This window comes from Watersipora subatra, chromosome 7 (assembly GCF_963576615.1).
Source record: "Watersipora subatra chromosome 7, tzWatSuba1.1, whole genome shotgun sequence".
NCBI classification, from domain to species: Eukaryota; Metazoa; Bryozoa; class Gymnolaemata; order Cheilostomatida; family Watersiporidae; genus Watersipora; species Watersipora subatra.
Window position 1 is genome coordinate 55167330 of NC_088714.1, and position 20193 is coordinate 55187522.

The window sequence follows — 20193 nt, forward strand, 5'->3', positions numbered from 1 at the left end:
GTGAGAATAGGTTAATTCAGTCAGCTTTTGGAGTTGTTTTCACTTTACAGGAATCGGCCATAGCAGCCAATGAGAATAAAACTGCATAAGTTTCAAATAAACATTTACTTTTTAGCAAGTTTATTGTAAAAACTAACTTGAGTAGTTGTAGGAAAAATATATCCATCATTAAATGCATTTACATGTACATATTCACACAATTTATTTTGTAGTTGTGCCAATAGTGTTACAAAGTTCGTCACGAGCTTGTAACTCAGCTCATGAATAAAAAATTCTTGTAAAACATTTTCATGCTAGTTTTGATAAAAAATCATTTCCTATATATATTATATGACATAAATACTATAAAACATTGTTTTCTTTGCACAGTTAAATACAAATATCATCAAGCAAGATGTTTATTAGAAATGTCTACAAATATCTCAAGATTCATAACAGTATGTGGTGAAGGCACATGAGCAAACTCTTGGATCAAATCTGGTATCGCCGGGGCACTTGATGGGATTCGTGTTTGTTATGCTGCCATATATGCTCTGAGTGAACTCTCGGCAGCGTGTATTGGGAATAATTCTATATACATTGCCATACTCAACGCATTCTTGGCCTGACATGGTCTCATGCTTCAGATAGCCTTGATGTTGATAATTAAGGTAGCTGTCGGTACCATCATTGTGGCTTGGGGGAACAGGAACTGGTCTTCTTGTGGTTACTGGTCGTTGATCCATAGTATGTGGTCGAGTTCGGACTGGTCTTGAAGTAGTTCGTGGGCGAGTTCGAATTGGTCTCGCAGTGGTTTGTGGGCGGGTTCGAACTGGTCTCGAAGTGGTTTGTGGGCGAGTTCGAACTGGTCTTGCAGTGGTTTGTGGACGTGTTCGAATTGGTCTCGAAGTGGTTTGTGGACGGGTTCGAACTGGTCTCGCCGTGGTTTGTGGACGGGTTCGAACTGGTCTTGCAGTGGTTTGTGGACGGGTTCGAACTGGTCTCGCAGTAGTTTGTGGACGGGTTCGAACTGGTCTTGCAGTGGTTTGTGGACGGGTTCGAACTGGTCTTGCAGTGGTTCGTGGACGAGTTTGCCTGGCTGTAGCTGGTTGAAGAGTTGACGAGGTAGAAGAAGTAGTTGCTGAAGTTGTTGAAGTGGTAAAAGGAGGAGTAGTAGTGGGAGGGCGAGTTCTTGGTCTTCGGGTAGTAGTTGGTGGATTTGTTCTTGGCCTTTGAGTAGTAGTTGGTGGATTTGTTCTTGGTAGTGGAGTTGTAGTTGAGGTAGAAGAAGATGAACTGGTAGTTGGGAAGGTAGTAGTGCTCACGGGGTTGGAGGAGAGACTACCGAGTTGCACCAAACCGCAGTCTACCCAAAATTGTGTTCTCGTCTCGACTATGGTCAATCTGCAAAACATTTACATGCTATTACATGTAAAATACATATCTCACCCACTACAGGTAAGCAATTTACAAAACAATTTAACTGAAAGAGCTCTCTTGCTACCTGCTGACAGTGGAGAACTTAAGGTCTTCCTTTTCATGGTACAACAATATCTAGTGCTGAGTTTAGCTTTTTAAACATGGTAAACTCCGCAAAGTGAATTCTATATAGATAACTTGTAAATCATGAATACAATTAACCATATCTTTTTGGGTTGTTGACCACCTGATTTGGTAATGCTTGACATTGGAACAATAGTAATCGTCCCGTCCCATTTCCCATAACAATGGCATGAGCAAAGACTAAGCTAGTCTCTCTTATGTAACATATTAATGCCCCAAATCGTCAGTCAATGCTACTCCATTAACTATTAACAGAACGGGAATGATGAATAGTTTTTCTTCAAAATAAATAACGAATCTTTAGCAAACAGCAACGGTAGAAAGTTTTTGAATATTTGGAGGCGTTTTATATAAATAGAATGAAGATATATTAAACAAGGATATAACAAAAAGACAAAAATTTTATTACAGCTCTCTGTTCAACATGTGAGCAAATTTTCCGAGAAGCAGCCATTTTGAAATAGTCTCAAAGCCATTAAAAAATTACTGTGTGAAAACAAAATTCCAAAAAGTTATATATGTATCACAATAACATTTTAACTCAGAAGGAAATTGTATTTGCTTATCAAATTGCCCTCATATGAACAGGAGCTGAACTCCAAATAAAGGAACAAACCTGAGTGTGACCTCTGCCGTCTCGGGAAGGTCAAGAGGAGCCTTCCACTCAAAAAAGATTTCCTTCTTGTTGCCGCTGTCTGAGTGTGTTAGAGATGTCCCTTCACAAGCTGTCTGGACGCCTGCATCAGTTGGGATGTTATCAGAACTTCTGCCTTTTCTCATCTCACCGATAGGTTCATCGTTGTAGAAAACACTCGCTAAGAACCCTTTGAACTCGAGGTTTGAGTCAACCTCAGTCGGAAAAATTCCCACTAAAATAGAAAAAAGAACCGTAAATAATCTTTGTAGGGGTTCATGGTAGTTTACTACGTCTTAACTTGTAGTATTAGTTCCAGCATTATCAGAGTGGTTGATGGTAAACTGACAATATACAACTAACTCAAACACACAGCTGTCAGATTTTAAAATAAAACTACCCAAACAAAATTAATGGATTCATTCGAGACAATCTAACAGTAAACATCTATACAATGAAAAAATTCTGGTGGGTTGTTAGCATGAAAAAGAAATAGCAACTAATATACAACAATGAAAAATTTTAACATGACTCACTGCTTGTATACTCTCCAGGAACCCAGCCAAGAGCTACAAAGTCGAAAGGACACTGAGAAGTCTGAGCTGAAACGCCATGAAGCGGAATACGGCTCATACAAGCATCACCAGGTGCTCCGCTGCTAAAAGCTGCTGCCGTAGAAATAAGCGTCGCTGCCAGAAGTATTTGAGTAAGCATAGTGATAGCTTGACACGACCTCACCTTTTGAGAGATTGACTCAAACTGTGAATTTATAAGCCAGAATTATTAATTTATGCTTCTCTATCTCTGTGCGGAACACTAACTATAAAATGTGAGATAAGTAGGGCGGTTGGATAAGGCTCCCCTACCAGCAAGCTCCATATTTAGAAACGCGTCACCATGGAAACAGAAGTTGATGGATTTGTTGAAGCGGTTACTCAGGTGACAATTATTTACACGATTATCGGATTATGATAAGCTCGGATTTTAGCTGACTCACAACGAAAGATGGCCGCCTGCATTTCATGCCGTTAACAATCTTAATCTCTAGCGCCTCTGGAAATGTCAACACTCGCCATATGTGCCTCTTTTGGCAAGATAATGCTATTTATTTGCAGTTTATCATCAGCCAGGCATGAGTTTTGGCTCTGCTCTATGTATCAGGTAATACATGCACAAGACAAAAATGTTGCAACCAACTAACTAACCAGCCTAAAACCATGTAAGACAAATTAAAGGTTTTGACACTTTTTTAAATGCTACAAGATGAAAGCTGCTTATTTTTTTTTTAATTTGGTTTTTAAACTAGAATGATATCCATATTTCTATTATCACCAACTTTCTGTCATTACTGCAACATCGTGAAAAATGCAAAGATGCGAGATTTGACTAAGAAAGCATGAACAATATTTTGTCCAATGGCTTTTTGTGATTTGCAAATGATACAAGTATGCTTACATTTGTGTCCAGAGAGCTCTATTGCTAAAATCGTGCAGCAAAATACTGAAAAGTTGCAAAACCTTGATCTGGTTTAGAAACCATCCTGTGAAAAGGGAACTGAGTCATCACTAACGTGTGAGACACCAGATGAGATGACGTCGTTCCTATTCCACTAACTGTGCCAACTTTGTCACAATAGATACCCTAGTCAACAACACCTGTTACTGCATCCGCAGATGTGGCCGCCGTTGTGTAGCAACTTTATCCTAATTTTGAAAAATGTCATCACACAATGAAGACTGTTCAGATGACAAGTTTGTTTGTAGAGTAGACTTTCACTGAATCACTCGCCAATTGCATTGAATTGAACCATGAATCTCACTGCGAGTTTTAAGAGGCTGATCTGTCATAGCCTTTGAAGTTAATGAAATGTTATTAAAATTTTCAGATAAATGTGATGTTTGACGATATATTGTTGTTTACCAATACTCTTGCATCATAACATGTTACAATGTTTTTACAGCACATTACGGCACACACTAATGGTCTGTAAGTATATTTTATGTGTCATTTCAATATCGCAGTGTCATGTTTTTAAGCAATAATGTTCATATATAATAGCCATTTCCTTAGCGAAGTTGAGGGCTTGTGGTTATAATCAGAGCTGGATGAGCATGTGTTCAGTAATCTTAAGCAATCTAACCTAATAATACTAATTGGATTTTGCTTTTATCTGATTTCCAAAATCTGCAAGTTCTATGGAAGTTCATTTCATTAAGCCAAGCTGTAGTTGACTTTCAGGCAGCTCACCATAGGAAACAATATCAGTGTTTCAAAACTTGATGTCTCACACAGTCATAACTTACTCGTAGTAAGGTTTCTAGCACCATTGTAGGCTATACGCTAATACAAAAATTTAACTGAACCCATTTTTCTCTTTTTTCTTATTTTGTCATGACTACACTGACACAAAAGTGTGATAGATACTTTTATCCATAGGATAACCTTGTGTAAGCTTTAAAATTTGGATACCACCTGGAAATGACCTATTTACCAATACTTGTACAATATTTCAATATTTCAGAGATTTTTATAAGAAAACAAATAACAACTTTTACAACATTTTACTTGCCACCATTTGGCCAAAAATCATTTATCTTAGTTTCTTGTCAAATTGTCAAACTTCTCTAAAATATACCAAATATATATATTTTTAGAGAAACATATTAGAGGAAGTACAAAGTCTGTGGATACATAAATTATTCAGCGGCAATGTCAACTATTATACTTGGAACTATGCGATGGTACTTTGTAAGTGAAATCAAGGAATGCCTAGACTGCTATAAGAGAGAGAGAGAGAGAGAGAGAGAGGGAGGGAGGGAGGGAGAGAGAGGGAGAGAGGGAGAGAGGGAGAGAGGGAGAGAGGGAGAGAGGGAGAGAGGGAGAGAGGGAGAGAGGGAGAGAGAGAGAGAGAGAGAAATAGGGAGAAAGGAAGTGAGGGAGAGAGAGAGGGAGAGAGAGGGAGAAAGAGGGAAATAGGGAGAAAGGAAGTGAGGGAGAGAGGGAGAGAGGGAGAGAGGGAGAGAGGGAGAGAGAGAGAAATAGGGAGAAAGGAAGTGAGGGAGAGAGAGAGGGAGAGAGAGGGAGAAAGAGGGAAATAGGGAGAAAGGAAGTGAGGGAGAGAGGGAGAGAGGGAGAGAGGGAGAGAGGGAGAGAGGGAGAGAGGGAGAGAGGGAGAGAGAGAGAGAGGGAGAGAGGGAGAGAGGGAGAGAGGGAGAGAGGGAGAGAGGGAGAGAGGGAGAGAGGGAGAGAGGGAGAGAGAGAGAAATAGGGAGAAAGGAAGTGAGGGAGAGAGGGAGAGAGGGAGAGAGGGAGAGAGGGAGAGAGGGAGAGAGGGAGAGAGGGAGAGAGGGAGAGAGAGAGAGAGGGAGAGAGAGAGAGAGGGAGAGAGGGAGAAAGGGAGAGAGGGAGAGAGGGAGATCGAGAGAGAGGGAGCGAGGGAGAGAGGGAGACAGGGAGGGAGATCGAGAGAGAGGGAGAGAGAGAGAGAGAAAGGGAGAGAGGGGGTGAGGGAGAAAGGGAGAGAGGGAGAGAGGGAGAGAAGGAGAAAGAGAGAGAGGGAGAGAGGGAGAGAGGGAGAGAGGGATAGAGGGAGAGAGAGAAAGTGAGTTGAAGGATGGTAGCCCTATTGCCAGACTATCCAAAATAAACTGTTAAAAAACCATCCTTTTCAACAGGTAAAATTACTAGGTGCTATAATAGCTCATCAGTAAAAGAAATATAGCTAATGTGTTTGGCCAGACATCGGCAGTGTACTATATCCTACATGACTGATTCTAGTTACGAGTTAGTAAACCAAATACCTAGCTATGATGTCTCGGTGATAGCCAAAAATGATTAATGGTTTAACTCATTCTAAAAAAGTTAGTATGATCTGATGTTCACCCTTTAAAATCTGTCTTCAATGCTGTAGTTTGTTGCACCAATCATTCTCGTTTGAGCTCTTTGCGCATTGAGTTTAACTTTATAGTTTCAGTTTTTACTACTAACAAGAAATATAAAATTCCTGTAACATTGTACCTGGTCATGCATGGACTATGATGGTAAAGACGTAACTCAGTCATAAACTAAGAGTCCAATCTGAGCAGAGATTTATGAGTTTGAAAATCTTTTTTAATTTGTCTCACTAGCAAATATAACTTTATTTACATTCTTTCCTATTACAGATTAGGTGACAGCCATACTGTTGGAATGTCCTGTCAGCTGACTGATAGCTATAAGATTAGGTATTTATGTAATTGTGAGAGTTCACTATTTAGTTGATCAAGAGAGTTGCTGGAAACAAACTAACAAAACCAAAATTTGAATGAAATACTAAAAAAGTATCACATCACATGAGTTAATTGTTTTTGAATCTATAAAGTATTCCATAGGGCCAATTAAATCTTCTGCGACATAATATTTAGTATGTATCAATAGAATACTCCACTAATCATGGCTTATTTAAAATAGGCTATGTAGCATATCAATTGGGTGAGAGGTGTTAAAAAACTCTCCTCAACTAGTTTTGACTGTAGTCCTTAGACTATTTAAAACATCACACTATTATTAATTAAAGCAAATCATTTTAGCCATGTATTTATAATTCTATATGGTTTTTACACCAAGTGTTAGAAACTATCAAAAGACGACGTTGAACAATTTTTACAACGGTCTGGTGAATAAGGTAACGCTACAGGATTAGGTTTGGTTTTAAACTAAGGCGGAGAAATCTGAGAGTATATCTTAGGTTGAGCCTCCTGATTAAAAAGAATTAGGTACAGAAAAGATATGATGTCTGACAACAGCACGTTTGACATCCCAACAAGGATCTACACTGGGGATCATCTCAGATTAGAGTTTACGACGTAGACTATTTTCCTCATGAAGAAATCACCTAATGTGGGATTTTACCATCTATGGAAAAAAGTAGCATTAGTAACATATTCTTTGAATAATTAGCATGCTGTTTTTAGAAACTTCTTCTTGTCTAAGCCTTTAAAACTGTGATAATCGGTGCCACAAGTTTATGTTTAAGATAATAATTGTGTGAAAAAAATCTTCAAATGAAAATTTTATACTCTAAAAGCCTAAAGGTGAAAACACACTAGGCGATATTTAGCACGATATCGGGCTGCGTGGCGCTGCATATCGCTCCTACAGAGCGATATGCAGAGCGATAACGCTAAACATTCTCATCACAACTTTATCGCTAGCGAGATGCATTTCGATTGGTTCGTGTTTCTCCAAAATGCTATTTTATGGCGGATAATTATTTCTTATCGATGTTCACCAAGGTACAGCAGCAACATTTTGCTATTTTATTACGATTGAAACATCATCAGAAAGAACACTGAATTGTTCATAAATTTAATAAAAGAGCTCCCAGTCCTGTAGTCCACAACAACAAAAAATTACAAAAAATTCGAGTTGAAAACCAACATTTAGAGTCAATCCTTATGCAAGTTGACCATCTTGAAAATGGTAAATATTTGATATATTAAATATAAAAAACTGCTACAAAATAAAACATATATATAAATCGTAAAATATTACTGTTGAAAATACAAGAACCGTTTTTTCTCATCTCTTTTTGTAGCGTACAATCCATAAAAGTGAGATAGGTTTAATAACAAAAGCCGAAGCTGTTTATGTTGTTGCCTAGACAGCGCCATATTGACTTACCCAAATTTATTAACAACTCCGAAGAAACTAATGATACGGAATTTTATTGGCAGTTCGTGAACGTGCCCATTATACCGTTTGCTAGTGAATCGCTCAAGTGTGTTTAGGCACACACCAGCGATATCTCCGCTCTCCTCATGACGCTCACGATAAAATCGCCTACTATGTTTGGACCTTCAAGCATACATGTACTTTCTGTTGAATAGACAACCCTCATTTGTTCAGACCAATACAGAATCAGCCATTTCCAAACATTAAAAAAGTCCGGGCGTTAAAAATAGAGTACTGTACATTAAACAGCCTATATGGGCTTGCACACATACTCTTAGGGTACAATATGGTACAATGTGCATAGACAGTGTGCATTAGAGAGTACAATATGGTTTATTTCCTAAGGGTACATTATAATATTAACAAAATTAAGCAGTACAATATGGTTTATTTCCTATAGGGTACAGTATAATATTAACAGCAGGAGCAACAACAAACAAAAATTACGGTATAACACGCACTCAGGGCATGCACTGCTTGCATCGTCTGCCACAAGAGCGATCTGTCGGTCAAATTTGTTATTCTCCAAACAGATATGGCCACATTAAATAATCTGGACAATGGAAATTGTCCAGACATTTTGAAGTACAAAAAAGTGAAGTCCAAAGAAGCGGGGGTCGACTGCGCTTGTAGGAACCAGAAAGTGTAAAAGTTACCATGTAGTTTTCCTTCTGTTCAACTGTCATAAGAAAAACTGTGTCGAGTGACCTTGGTCATATACTTGCATTTTTTCCATTCATTTGTTTTATGATAAAATGACAATATTGTGCAATATTAACAAAGCTAGGTTTAACCAGCAACAGAAGAGGCAGACAGAGCGTTTAATGAACTTCCCATTAATTCTTGCATCATCAATTAGAGTTACTCACTCATCTTGACACCAAGGTCTGATTCACCAGCACCATCCCAGACGCTTAAGGTTTAACCAGGCTATATTGGTTTACACCAACGCATTTGTAGTTGTAAAGGAGATAGTGTTTGCCCACTCAGTATGACGCAGGAAAAAGTTTTAAAGTTAGCTGTTGTGATGGTTAGTACGAGTCCTCAGACACTTGTAAATATAACTAGCTGACAAGAAAGCATCAGCATCTAAGGCATGTGTTAACACTTGTTAATATAACTAGCTGACAAGAAAGCAGCAGCATCTAAGGCATGTATTAACACTTGTTAATATAACTAGCTGACAAGAACCAGCAGCATCTAAGGCTTGTGTTAACACTTGTTAATATAACTAGCTGACAAGAGAGCAGCAGCATCTATAGCGTGTGTTAACACTTGTTAATATAACTAGCTGACCATAGAGAGCAGCAGCATCTATGGCATGTGTTAACAGTTGTTAATATAACTAGCTGACCATAGAGAAAGCAGCAACTATGACATGTGTTAACACTTGTTAATATAACTAGCTGACAAGAAAGCAGAAACATCTATAGCATGTGTTAACACTTGTTAATATAAACAGCTGACCATAGAGAGAGAGGCAACTATGGCATCTGTTCACTTAGTACAACTAGCTGACAAGAAGGAGAGTAGAAACTACAACTGTAAACAGAAAAGTTGTGCTAGTAAAGTTGTCCATTTAATTTGAAAACATGTACAATAGAGAACAAGTTTAAAGTTAGTCGACTGTCATATTTGGTTTTATGTTTGAAATAATTTAGTTTCTATCACAAGGTCTATAAATTTGGAATTTTCTTTACATCGTTATATATTTCTGTTTTTTATTAAAAAGATTATAATTAGCTACTAGAAACAGTTGCATAGAAGCTTATGCTCTCGTCAACCATAGAACTGTTGTAGCACTTTGAAGATTAATGGGTAATTTTTCATTAGCAAGTAAACTTGTAGGAGAGCGTTCTCGATTCAACACCCAACTTAAGGGTGGTGTCAATTTCCTCCTTTCAGAGATCACAGACAACTTATTTGGTCATTCCCAAAAGGTACCTCTCCAGCTGGGTTCTATAACTGCTCAAAAGCATTTTTGTACTGCATCTAATCATATGCACGTGGGTGATGAAAGCCAAATTCATCACCGACTCCATATTTCAGCTTCTCATTAGTTAGAATTATTTTGAAATTTGGCTCTGCATCCAAAAATTCCATTTGGGAAATATCCAAATATCTGTGAGAGTTTGCAATGAATAACAACAGCTTCCATGCATTATGACTTCAGTCTTTGAAGTAGCATACAGTTAGGCTTCTCTTGATATGCAGCTAGCTCTGTATCACCTGCGCATGTGTGTCAAACTGTACCAATATTAACTTTTGGCATTCTTTCTGCAATTAAATTCTAACAGTAAGAGAGTATTTCCTATTGTATTTTGCTTCCTCTTTTTCTTTCAGCTCGTACTATAGTGAATGCTAAGGCTGCCATTTCTGTTTTCAAGACTTCTAGATGATACATTCATTACCAGACAACTCCAACATGCTGTCAAGAATTGACCTAAGCAAGAGGTGATGCTAATAAGTTTGTTGCAAAATTGATAGGAATAGTCAATAGCTGATAGTGTTTTTATGAAGTTACATGTATCAACTGCAATATTCAATAGAACAACAGATGCTCATAAAACTGTCTGTTTATTGGGTTAAAATTCAATTTTTAAGAATATTAGAGGTTGATGACAACAAGAACCCTGACAGTGCTTTCTTTCAACGAGAAACAACACATCAATCATCAAGGATTATTAAAGATAATCCCATGCGCTCGAAACAAATGTTTTGACACAAGGCAACAGGTGCTTGATATACATTTACCTTTTATGCTAAGTTCTTGTACATAAAAAATTTCTAATTATTAAGTTCAATTATCTAGACTAAACTACAATAAAAATTAAGTAGATAAAAAACCTTTACATAAGGAAAGAAACTGTTACTAGTTGGGGCATTCACCAGCTGGCATGAAGGAGCAAGAGCAATTCTGAGGGCTGAACCTGGTCCCTCGTGGACACGTGTGGGTGTAGCTGGCAGCAAAGGGTGATGTAGTACTCTGCGTGAACATCCTACAATTGGACCCAGGGACAATGCTGTAGAGGTTACCAGCCTCCCTGCAAGCAACTCTCGATATCGTCAGATGCTTGAGGCCTTGTCCTGACCTGATGTCATTCGTGGTAGTGAGACCAGAATCGGTTGTAGACCTTCGACCATTACCTACATCAGGGGGTGCCAGACGAAGGGTTGTTGTACCTGAAGCTGGAGTGGTTGTTGCCTCTTCTATGCCGGTATCACTATTTCTTTCCCAAAGAAAAAGTTCGCAGTCTTTCCAGAATGTTCTATTAGTTCCAACAGATGTTCTGAATTAATAAATAAAAATTACATCAAAATTAAACTGTCAATGTCTATGTGGAATGAATCGCTTTTATCTTTGTTTTAAATTTGTTATAAAACCCTAATTATTGATAAAAAAAAATTTTTTTAATACAAGCGGCAAGTGGCCATTTTGGTGTCAGAATGGCCCCATGCATGTAGACTGGCTTGAGAATGTATCTGGTTTCACCATCATTCGTATCTTCTATTTAAAATTTCATTCTGGTCCATGCATGCATAAAAGATCTGCTACAATACTCAATCTCATCCATTCTCATGCAGAGTGCACCAGTTAAGGATGTATATCTGTTTCATAAGGTCATCCTAATAGCCCACTCCACTTATTTGGCATCCTTGCGCCTACAGCTGGTGCAAAACGCATTCAGAGGCTTATCGTTATCTGATGGTCGTTATCTGATGGCTGAGGAGCTAGATTAAGTTCACTATTGCTAGATTTAAGTTTTCAAAGAACATAAAGGGAGCAACCATACAAGAAGCTTTCCCCATCTGGCAGCTGAGTGCCATTATTATAACAGCGCATTACTATTATTATAACAGTGCATTACGATTATTATAGCAGTGCATTACTATTATTATAACAGTGCATTACTATTATTATAGCAGTGCATTACTATTATTATAACAGTGTATTACTATTATTATAACAGTGTATTACTATTATTATAACAGTGTATTACTATTATTATAACAGTGCATTAATATTATTATAACAGTGCATTAATATTATTATAACAGTGTATTACTATTATTATAACAGTGTATTACTATTATTATAACAGTGTATTACTATTATTACAACAGTGTATTACTATTATTATAACAGTGTATTACTATTATTACAACAGTGTATTACTATTATTACAACAGTGTATTACTACAATAACAGTCTATTACTATTATTACAACAGTGTATTACTATTATTACAACAGTGTATTACTACAATAACAGTCTATTACTATTATTACAACAGTGTATTACTATTATTATAACAGTGTATTACTACAATAATAGTATATTACTATTATTATAACAGTCTATTACTACAATAATAGTATATTACTATTATTATAACAGTCTATTACTATTATTACAACAGTGTATTACTATTATTACAACAGTGTATTACTACAATAACAGTCTATTACTATTATTACAACAGTGTATTACTATTATTATAACAGTGTACTACTACAATAATAGTCTACTACTATTATTATAACAGTGTATTACTATTATTACAACAGTCTATTACTATTATTACAACAGTGTATTACTACAATAACAGTCTATTACTATTATTACAACAGTGTATTACTATTATTATAACAGTGTATTACTACAATAATAGTATATTACTATTATTATAACAGTCTATTACTATTATTACAACAGTGTATTACTATTATTATAACAGTGTACTACTACAATAATAGTCTACTACTATTATTATAACAGTGTATTACTATTATTACAACAGTCTATTACTATTATTACAACAGTGTATTACTACAATAACAGTCTATTACTATTATTACAACAGTGTATTACTATTATTATAACAGTGTATTACTACAATAATAGTATATTACTATTATTATAACAGTCTATTACTATTATTACAACAGTGTATTACTATTATTACAACAGTGTATTACTATTATTACAACAGTGTATTACTACAATAACAGTCTATTACTATTATTACAACAGTGTATTACTATTATTATAACAGTGTATTACTACAATAATAGTATATTACTATTATTATAACAGTGTATTACTACAATAATAGTATATTACTATTATTATAACAGTGTATTACTACAATAATAGTGTATTACTATTATTATAACAGTGTATTACTATTATTATAACAGTGCATTACTATTATTATAACAGTGCATTACTATTATTATAACAGTGTATTACTATTATTATAACAGTCTATTACTATTATTATAACAGTGCATTACTATTATTATAACAGTCTATTACTATTATTATAACAGTGCATTACTATTATTATAACAGTCTATTACTATTATTATAACAGTCTATTACTATTATTATAACAGTGCATTACTATTATTATAACGGTGCATTACTATTATTATAACGGTGCATTACTATTATTATAACGGTGCATTACTATTATTATAACGGTGCATTACTATTATTATAACGGTGCATTACTATTATTATAACGGTGCATTACTATTATTATAACGGTGCATTACTATTATTATAACGGCGTATTACTATTATTATAACAGTGTATTACTATTATTACAACAGTCTATTACTATTATTACAACAGTCTATTACTATTATTACAACAGTGTATTACTATTATTATAACAGTCTATTACTATTATTATAACAGTGTATTACTATTATTATATACTGCTAGTGATCTAATGGCACACATTAAACACATGTTACTAATAATAAACAATATACATCCATACATATTTATTCATATGAGATAGTTGCACTTATTTGTTAGCCTTTTATTTGCTTAATTTAATATAATTATATGCAAATATATATAAAATTATATATATACAAATATAAATGATTATATCTATAATAAATATATATGCAAATACATGTAACTATACATAGACACTCTTGCATAAAAGCTAATGTAAATTTATACATATATACATGTAGTTATGTATACCTGTCTAAATGTAAATATACATAAATGTATGGGTACATTTACAGACATAAATAACCAGTCAGACTTACTGTTAACAGCACTCTCTACACATTAGCAAATTGAAGGTGCTAACACAACTAAATTGTTAATTAACAAAGGTTAACTTATAGTTATCTGGTAATGTTGCACTTTCTGTGTCTATGTCATTACGGGCGTAATTTGAGTAACGATAATTATGTACAATGTATATATATAAATAACAAGAATTGAGTATATTGATATATACATATATATACACATATACATACATATATATACACATATACATACATATATATACACATATACATACACATATACATACACATATATACACATATATACACATATATACACACATATACACACATATATACACATATATACACATATATACACATATACACACATATATATACACATATATACACATATATACACATATATACACATATATATATACTCATAAACATAGGACGTATGATATAAAGTATGAAGAGCAGTTGGCTGTTGGTCAACTCCTACAAATGTGCTATAAATAGATATATATATATATTTATAGCATTTTTGGAAGTCTGGGCAAGTATTTTTCTTGTACTAAAATTTTTCTTTTCGTAAATTAGTTTAAGCATGAAACATGATACATGTTACAGAAGCAAAGGTACATGTTACAGAAGCAAAGGTACATGAATGTTATCCAATCACCATTAAAGGTTGCCAGGTTGCCAACTATTTCCTATATCACAAATATCCGAGTGGCTTAATGGATAGAATGTCTGCCGGAGTGCAGACCTAAAGGTTTCGAATTCAAATCCAGTGCGAAACCGATTTTCTTTACCTTAAGACTTTATCAACATAGCTGGCCACACGAATGACAGGCAGACAAACAAACAGACAAACAGACAGACATACAGACATACATACAGACATACAACCAGACGAACACAAGATTTATATAGATATTAGGTGAATGCCCAGAGTTGCTCGAGTAATAAAAAAATCTTTGCACAAAAAACTTATTTTTATTTAACATATACAGCATTTACCATTATAACATTCAAAATGTTATGAAGAAAGTGTTTCTGTGCAGCTCAAATAAATTAAGAGAACAATAAACAATGAGTACATGGTAGTGTATAAAAAAGGTTACTGTTGCAGCAGAAGCTCATTGTATTCAAAGTTTTGATGTATGGTACCGGTACATCTCGATGCTGGTACAAACGTGAAAATGAGATATCGGACTTTCGTCATCTGATACTTCGTCTGATCAAACGGAGAGCGAATTTAGAGGCACTTCCTGCTCTTTAGCTTTTATAGACTTACCGAAACCGAAGATTGAAGCGCACATTAGAAAATGAAACGGCCATTTGAAAATTATATTGAAAAATATGTAATAGTTAATGGTAAAAAATAGGCTTTCAAAGAAAATTTAAACAAAGTAACAATAGTAAAAGATATTATTAATTAATAATAAAAGTACATAATTAGCAAGTGCAATCGCGATAGGATATATACTTGTATGTAAGAGAGCTAATCATTATTGCGAAGGCTTAGCCTAGTGGTTATTTCGTTTGTTTGCAGAGTTGGAATGTCGCGAGTTGAGATCTCCTGCAAGGCAGATTTTAACTTGCTGGATTTTAATTGCCATAACTGGACACAGGGATAAAAACAAAAAGACAAACAAACACTTAGATCTACATACAGTACATAGGTTAGATATAAGCATATGTATATTTGTTCATATTGACATACTGTATAAACTTTCTCCAGTATAGCTTTTTGAGCTTATCTCTAGCTGTACTCAACATACATTGTATGTACAGATTAATGACATTACGGTTTTTTAGAGAACACTTAATCAGATTATTACGAACGTCAGCCACGAGATATCAATCAATAATATCAATCAATATAGCTTATGGATAGCGCTGAGTGAAACTTCTGAATTATCTTCAGGAACTAAAAGCATTAACAGGTTTAAACCGTACAGATTGAAGGGATTCAAACCCACAGCTTTGCAGATTGCGTTATTCCACATGTTCCGACACTTCAAGTGAGACAGAATCATGTTAAAGTTGTAGCCAACTAATTGCTTTCACTACATGTAATGACTCATTCATTCGCCATGGTTACGAAGCTAGTGCATGAGTTACTTACAGAAAGATGAAACCATTTACCAGCAACCGTTGTAACAATTGACAGCGACACCAGCATTGCATACTGGCCTTATACTACCAGCATTGCTGCTGTTAGTATTAGGCCTCGGTTCTACAGAGCATTTCATGACTATAGCAACAGTTAAGTTTGTCCTTGACCCTAGCTGCAGACATGACTACATACAAGACAAGGAAATATTGGCTATTAAACTGGAATTATGCAAATTCCAGTTTAATTTAAAGCAAATCAGCATTCATGCACATTTCATGTAGGTTTCAGTCAAAATCAATAATTTTGGGTAGAATTAAAACTTGGCCACGAAATTAAACCATAGAATAAATTTAGTTACTTCAAAGATATGTTGATACCTGACCCTTGCTGGTTTGATAAAGCACTTGCTCACAATCCTAAAGCTAACTGACCAGAAATAACACGTACTTTAGACTAAGCAATCTCCTATTTTTAGATTAGGCAGGCTATTTTTAGCTTAGATGTGCATAACGAAAACGAATGGGCTCAACGTGAATCAAACACTTAAGGTTGCAGGGATGTTGAAATGGAAACAAAATGTCTTGGCAATTTGACATAGGAAATTGTTTTTTTTTTCGAGTTCCAAAATTTTTCAGATACCAACCAGCACAGTAAAATATCGACATTTTACTACCTTTTAACTGACGCGTTGAATATTTTTGCTATCAGTTTTATGGTTGTCGTTAATCTATCATGACGATGACAAATAGTAGTAGAAAACGATTTAGCTAATATTGTTGTATCTGCAGATTGGCTCTTTAATAAACAAATCGCCTCGAAGCTACGACCAATAAAAATGATATTCAAATTTTCAGATTATTTGCATACTAAATTGTTTAAAAAAAGTTCATTTGTGACTAGTCATGTTTATGAAATATGTTGCTCGGTTTTGCTGCAGCTAAAGATTTTATCGAGTGAACAAAGGTTTACATACACTATTTTCTATGCCGATATCAGAAACAGCAATGTTCCAGATACATACTTTGATATTAATATTGCTGTTTTGGCTCTCCTTCTTTTAGAATAATGTTAAAATGAGAAACTACAAAATAAAAATATACTCAGCATGGTTTTTGTTTGTTAAATTCACTTATGTACAGAATATTCAGCTGATCGAAAATTTTTCCGTGACAGAAACTCTAGCTTTTACAACAAAAATACCGATAGTATGTCAGCAAAGAGTTTTTCACCATGACTCGATTTCGGCAGAATTAGCAAAAAATTTCATAGTGGAAGAGCGAAACATAAAACAATCAATTAGTACCTATACAATAGACAGGCCAAACAACACACTCCAATTTTCAATACGCATGACGTCTCTGCGTAAAAAGAATTATTTTCAAATATTTCTAATTTTCCATATTGTTGCACATGGTCTCATTTGTCCTTGCAGGTGTTGATGAGTGATAACAAAGCCAATATCCATCTTGAGGGCATACACAACACACCTGACAGTAAGAGCATCAACACTGAGGTCTGACGGAGCTGTCCAAGAAAAGTCCACGAAGGTTTTGTCACTTAAATCGCTATGCTGCACGCTTGTGCCCCGACATGTCACTGTTGATTGGTTGCTGCTCGAAGTCATTTGACCAATCAGAGAGTTGCCCAGCTGCACAGACACTAGGAACAGCTGGAAAGGATCTCCATCGATATGAGCTAGTTCCACTGTAAGAGAAAACCAAACGACTCCGGGTAAACACGCAGGATATATGGTAATAGGTGGTCATGCCAACGACCATTGACTAGCTATTAATGCCAAAACTAATCCAATTATAAAACCACAAACCAGCCGGACTAAACAGGAAGTGACAGCCATAAAATAATTGATCTACTCACTGCGAACTTCCTGTCCTGGTCTCCATGATCCGACAAATAGCCAATAAGGACACCGAAGGTCAGTCCTTACTGTTCCGCTGTAGTCGGAGAATTCTCTGGAAGCGCAGTGCTCCACTCCATTCGCTAATGAAGATGCATATGTAACAGATAAAATCGCCAGCGTATACAAACCAACTCCCATCTTTGACTGAATGTGCTCGTCAACTAGAGCTGTCGTTGTGAGACCGATGAATGACTATATCACATAGCTACAGCGTAGCCAAGAGATAATCGCATAGTTTGAAATCTAATTTAATGCGTGATTTGCTCGTGGACAAGGAAACGCATCCTATTGATTTAAGGAAATGACCAGATTCGTTATAGGTGATGATTCTTTATAAGTCCATTGCAAAACATATAATTATTTTAGCAGTCTTTCTTGCTGCCAAGTAATTTTGACTATGACTATCTTATGGTTTAGGTTTTATTGCTGACTTTCATGCAGCTCCATTTGCTGCCTTCTCTTCCCATCTGTTAGTGTGTAGTTCTTTCAACTTGATGTTACGCCTAGCTACATCTTTGTATCTCAACCCGGGTCTACCCTGATTTCTCTTTCCTACGTAGAGTCGTGAGTATGTATAATAGTTGTGATGGCAATCTCTCATGCTCCATTCAGCGCACATTTTAACAGAAGCAGAGATCGCATGGAACTCAACTTAAAATCTGGTATCATTTCTGTTTAAAACTATTAAGTTTCAGTAAACAAAAATGCTCTTTAAAGGTCAATGATGTTTTCACTGTACATACGTGGCATATATGGTTATAACTTTCTAACATTGTATTTTGTCAGCATAGACATCTTAGGCGCATAATAATGTTGAATATAATTGGCTTGCGCTTGTGCAGTTGCTGCTTCTTGCTAAATGTTGACTTGCAATAAAATTCACAGTACAGTTATTTGGTATCAAAAGATTCACCATGTCTTACTCCGTTGTGTTGTAGGTGCAAAATATGTGGAAATGTGATTACAAGCTCTTAAAAGCTCAAAAACGAAAAGCCGCCGTAGATTGGAATCTCTTTATTTCGATGACGTAGTCATGAAATTTGGTTATTGTTTTGTTACGTAATGTTCTCACGTGAATTGAAAGGCCAATAAAAAGCTCAATATAAAACTTATCGTAGCACTAGTTTATGACAAACACTTCGGGTTTTACCGAAGACCCCGAATCAAATATATAGATGCTCGCTACTTTACAGTTTTGTTTCGGTTTGGTCTAATCGGCAAGTCGTAATCTGATCATGTGACCCAATACTTCGCAAATAATTTCTGCAGCACTTTTCGATTATCACAAGTGACCAACAGGCTCGTCAAGATTATCAGACAGTGATATGTACTCCTTCAAGCTAAGGCTAAAAAATAAAACGAATTTTTACAGTAAGTTATATGATATCACTGCTAAAAGTGACAGCATTACGATGACGATAAAATAGACGCGTAAGAACAATAGACATGGTTTTATTGAATGCTTGAAGTATATTTGTGAAAATATTTCAACGAATAAGGTTGCATGAAAGTGTAAACAGAAACCATCACTCACAAAAGCGTCACATTTGAGCCGTTTTGGAAAGAGAATCCAAACTACAGCGGTCTCGTGTGGCTGCGGTTTTCTGTTCGTTTTTTAGCTTTTAAGAGCTTGTAATCACATTTCTACATATTTTGCACCTACAACACAACAGAGTAAAACATGGTGAATTTTTTCATATCAAATAACTGTAATGTGAATTTTGTTGCAAGTCAACCTTTAACAAAACAAAGTTTTATTTACAGAGTGCATGCTGGCTTACGTTTGTATAACTTTTCATTAGTGTTATTAATCATCAACAAAATTATTTTTTTGTTAGGTGCCAAAACAAAAATGAGAAGACAGAAATCAGAAATTATTTAGTGAGTTGAACGGAAGTGTTTTAAACTTGGTAATCTAAAAGTATTGCCAAGAAGTTGGGATTGCGAATGAAAGGTTGTAGTAACAGAAAGTTCATAAGCTGAAACATACGAAGGTGAATGTAGTATGTTTGTGTCACAAAATAGAAAATGGTGTTTGCCATATGTGTGAAAGGATGAATGCAAATATTCTGAGCATAGTTTATGGCGAATTCTGAAACCTGTAACATAAATGCAGGAACAAGCAAGTTTGGCAAAAGACAATACATGTATATTCAAAGACATTGTGATGTGATGGGTAGAAGTCTAGTGAGCTGGAATATGTGATCGGTAGT

At 35.4% G+C, this 20193-nt stretch overlaps 2 protein-coding genes across 2 annotated transcripts; both read right to left on the minus strand.

Moving 5' to 3' along the window:
• Positions 1-185: 185 nt before the first annotated feature.
• On the minus strand, positions 186-2924 carry LOC137399723 (probable maltase-glucoamylase 2). Its single transcript, XM_068085933.1, has 3 exons — positions 2713-2924; positions 2159-2411; positions 186-1383 (listed from the first exon to the last, which is right to left on the minus strand). Exons 1-3 carry the CDS (start codon positions 2888-2890, stop codon positions 423-425), a joined length of 1392 nt encoding a protein of 463 aa, XP_067942034.1. The 5' UTR covers positions 2891-2924; the 3' UTR covers positions 186-422.
• Positions 2925-10446: 7522 nt separating this feature from the next.
• Positions 10447-18231, minus strand: LOC137400054 (uncharacterized). Its single transcript, XM_068086363.1, has 3 exons — positions 17938-18231; positions 17550-17766; positions 10447-11178 (listed from the first exon to the last, which is right to left on the minus strand). Exons 1-3 carry the CDS (start codon positions 18116-18118, stop codon positions 10761-10763), a joined length of 816 nt encoding a protein of 271 aa, XP_067942464.1. The 5' UTR covers positions 18119-18231; the 3' UTR covers positions 10447-10760.
• Between the last annotated feature and the right edge of the window lie 1962 nt (positions 18232-20193).

Excerpts from the sequence above, each read along its gene's own strand:
- LOC137399723 (XM_068085933.1), bottom strand. The coding sequence starts at position 2,890 with ATGCTTACTCAAATACTTCTGGCAGCGACGCTTATTTCTACGGCAGCA. Across the intron at positions 2,412-2,712 it reads TCCTGGAGAGTATACAAGCA|TGGGAATTTTTCCGACTGAG; the intron begins GTGAGTCATGTT and ends TTTCTATTTTAG. Across the intron at positions 1,384-2,158 it reads ACGGCAGAGGTCACACTCAG|ATTGACCATAGTCGAGACGA; the intron begins GTTTGTTCCTTT and ends AATGTTTTGCAG.
- LOC137400054 (XM_068086363.1), bottom strand. The coding sequence starts at position 18,118 with ATGGGAGTTGGTTTGTATACGCTGGCGATTTTATCTGTTACATATGCA. Across the intron at positions 17,767-17,937 it reads ACCAGGACAGGAAGTTCGCA|TGGAACTAGCTCATATCGAT; the intron begins GTGAGTAGATCA and ends TTTCTCTTACAG. Across the intron at positions 11,179-17,549 it reads GTTGATGCTCTTACTGTCAG|AACATCTGTTGGAACTAATA; the intron begins GTGTGTTGTGTA and ends TTATTAATTCAG.